The sequence below is a fragment of the Myotis brandtii genome, unplaced genomic scaffold (genome assembly GCF_000412655.1).
Source record: "Myotis brandtii unplaced genomic scaffold, ASM41265v1 scaffold603, whole genome shotgun sequence".
Classification (NCBI taxonomy): Eukaryota; Metazoa; Chordata; class Mammalia; order Chiroptera; family Vespertilionidae; genus Myotis; species Myotis brandtii.
Genome location: NW_005370284.1, coordinates 161,774 through 163,091, shown reverse-complemented (window position 1 = coordinate 163,091; position 1,318 = coordinate 161,774). Strand labels below are relative to the sequence as shown.

The 1,318-nt window shown below is 59.3% G+C and overlaps 1 protein-coding gene across 11 annotated transcripts in view; it reads left to right on the top strand.

The window, feature by feature from the left end:
* CAMK2D (calcium/calmodulin-dependent protein kinase II delta) overlaps window positions 1-1,318 on the top strand; it is a 156,286-nt gene that overhangs the window by 136,829 nt on the left and 18,139 nt on the right. For 7 of the 11 annotated variants that reach the window (XM_014550549.1, XM_014550546.1, XM_014550548.1 and 4 more), the window contains one exon: window positions 170-211. The exons of the other annotated variants lie outside the window; for them this stretch is intronic. In XM_014550549.1, coding sequence (XP_014406035.1) covers window positions 170-211 — 42 coding nt within the window. The remainder of the gene's footprint in view (window positions 1-169; window positions 212-1,318) is intronic. 11 annotated transcript variants of the gene reach the window in all.

Genomic DNA, 1,318 nt, shown 5'->3' with positions numbered 1-1,318 from the left:
TGCTGCCGGGCAGGGCCCAGGCCCCCAGGCCTTCTCCAGCCCTGCCTCGCAGCCCTGACGCCGCTCCATCGCTTCCGCTGCCCGGGGTCTGCGGGCTGCTCGCACTCTCCCCACCGCCGGAGTGTACTTACCATGCGAACTGCTCTCTCTCCATTTTGCTCTCACTCAGGAACCCCAAACCACTGTGATCCACAGCCCTGACGGAAACAAGGTACGCAGAGGGGGCAGCCTCTCGCTCCCGTCACACCCTCCTCCGCACAAAGTGACTTAGCTGCCGGAATGGGGGGAGCCTGCCCGCTCCCACCACGCTCCCCGTGCCTGACGACCCAGCTGCACCCTCTCTCAGAACAGGCAAAGAATGACACCCTGAGAGACGCGGGGCCGCTAGTCACTAAACGTCGACAGAGCATCCTTCTGTCCAGACGACTGTGTCCCGTCCCCCCGCCCCCCCATTGCACTGACGTGTGTCTGCATGGAAGTTAGGGTTTCTTGCTGTGTCATTCCTGTCTTTGGAGCTCGGGTTCTTAGGCACTTGTTCAGGTGTAATGTTGCTTTGAGTTCATTTACTCTGTTGTTACAGTGGTTTTTCCTTGAATTCCCGGTTGGTGGTGTTTTTGTGGTTTGGCATGAATTTGCAGAGAATCAGGGAGTTCACTTGGGAAACGTGTTTTTGTGGAACTACATGTGTGTCAGCAGCAGGCGTGTGACTGGTTGTGCTGAGAGGAGCCTGGCGTGTCCATCCGCGGTGACCTGTCCGCACGGTGTCCTCCCTGCGTGTGAGCCGTGTGCACGCCTGGGGAGGGAGACGGCCTGAGCAGGCGCTGGGGCCAGCTGCGTCCTCACGCACGGCTGTGGCTGCGGAGGGAGGAACCCGTCCTCCCACTTCCACAGGCGAGGCCTGGTCTGTGTGCTCACTGTGAGCAGCGACGGTGACATCAGAACACACTTTCTCTGGTTTAACATCGAGTGGGTCAGTGTTGAAGTCATTAGAGTAAAGACCATCATGTGCCTCCTTCTCTGTGATGAGGCGTATTTGTAGTCATGACACCGAAATGGTCTAAGGCAGCGATTTCCCACCGTTTCCCTCCCACGGCACCCACACTGGCTGCTCGCTCTGCGCGCAGTGTTCGGTTCACTCACACCGACGCCGGTGCTGTCATTTTTCTGTTTCACAGTCTAAAGGCTGAACAGTCAGGTGTTTTCAACATCCTTGCGGCGCGCGGGTGGGAAATCGCTGCCCTCAGTCCCTCACACCTGGAGCCCCGAGGAGTGTCCCACGCGAGCCCGAGGTTCGCAGGGCCGCCAGCCAGCCAGGCCA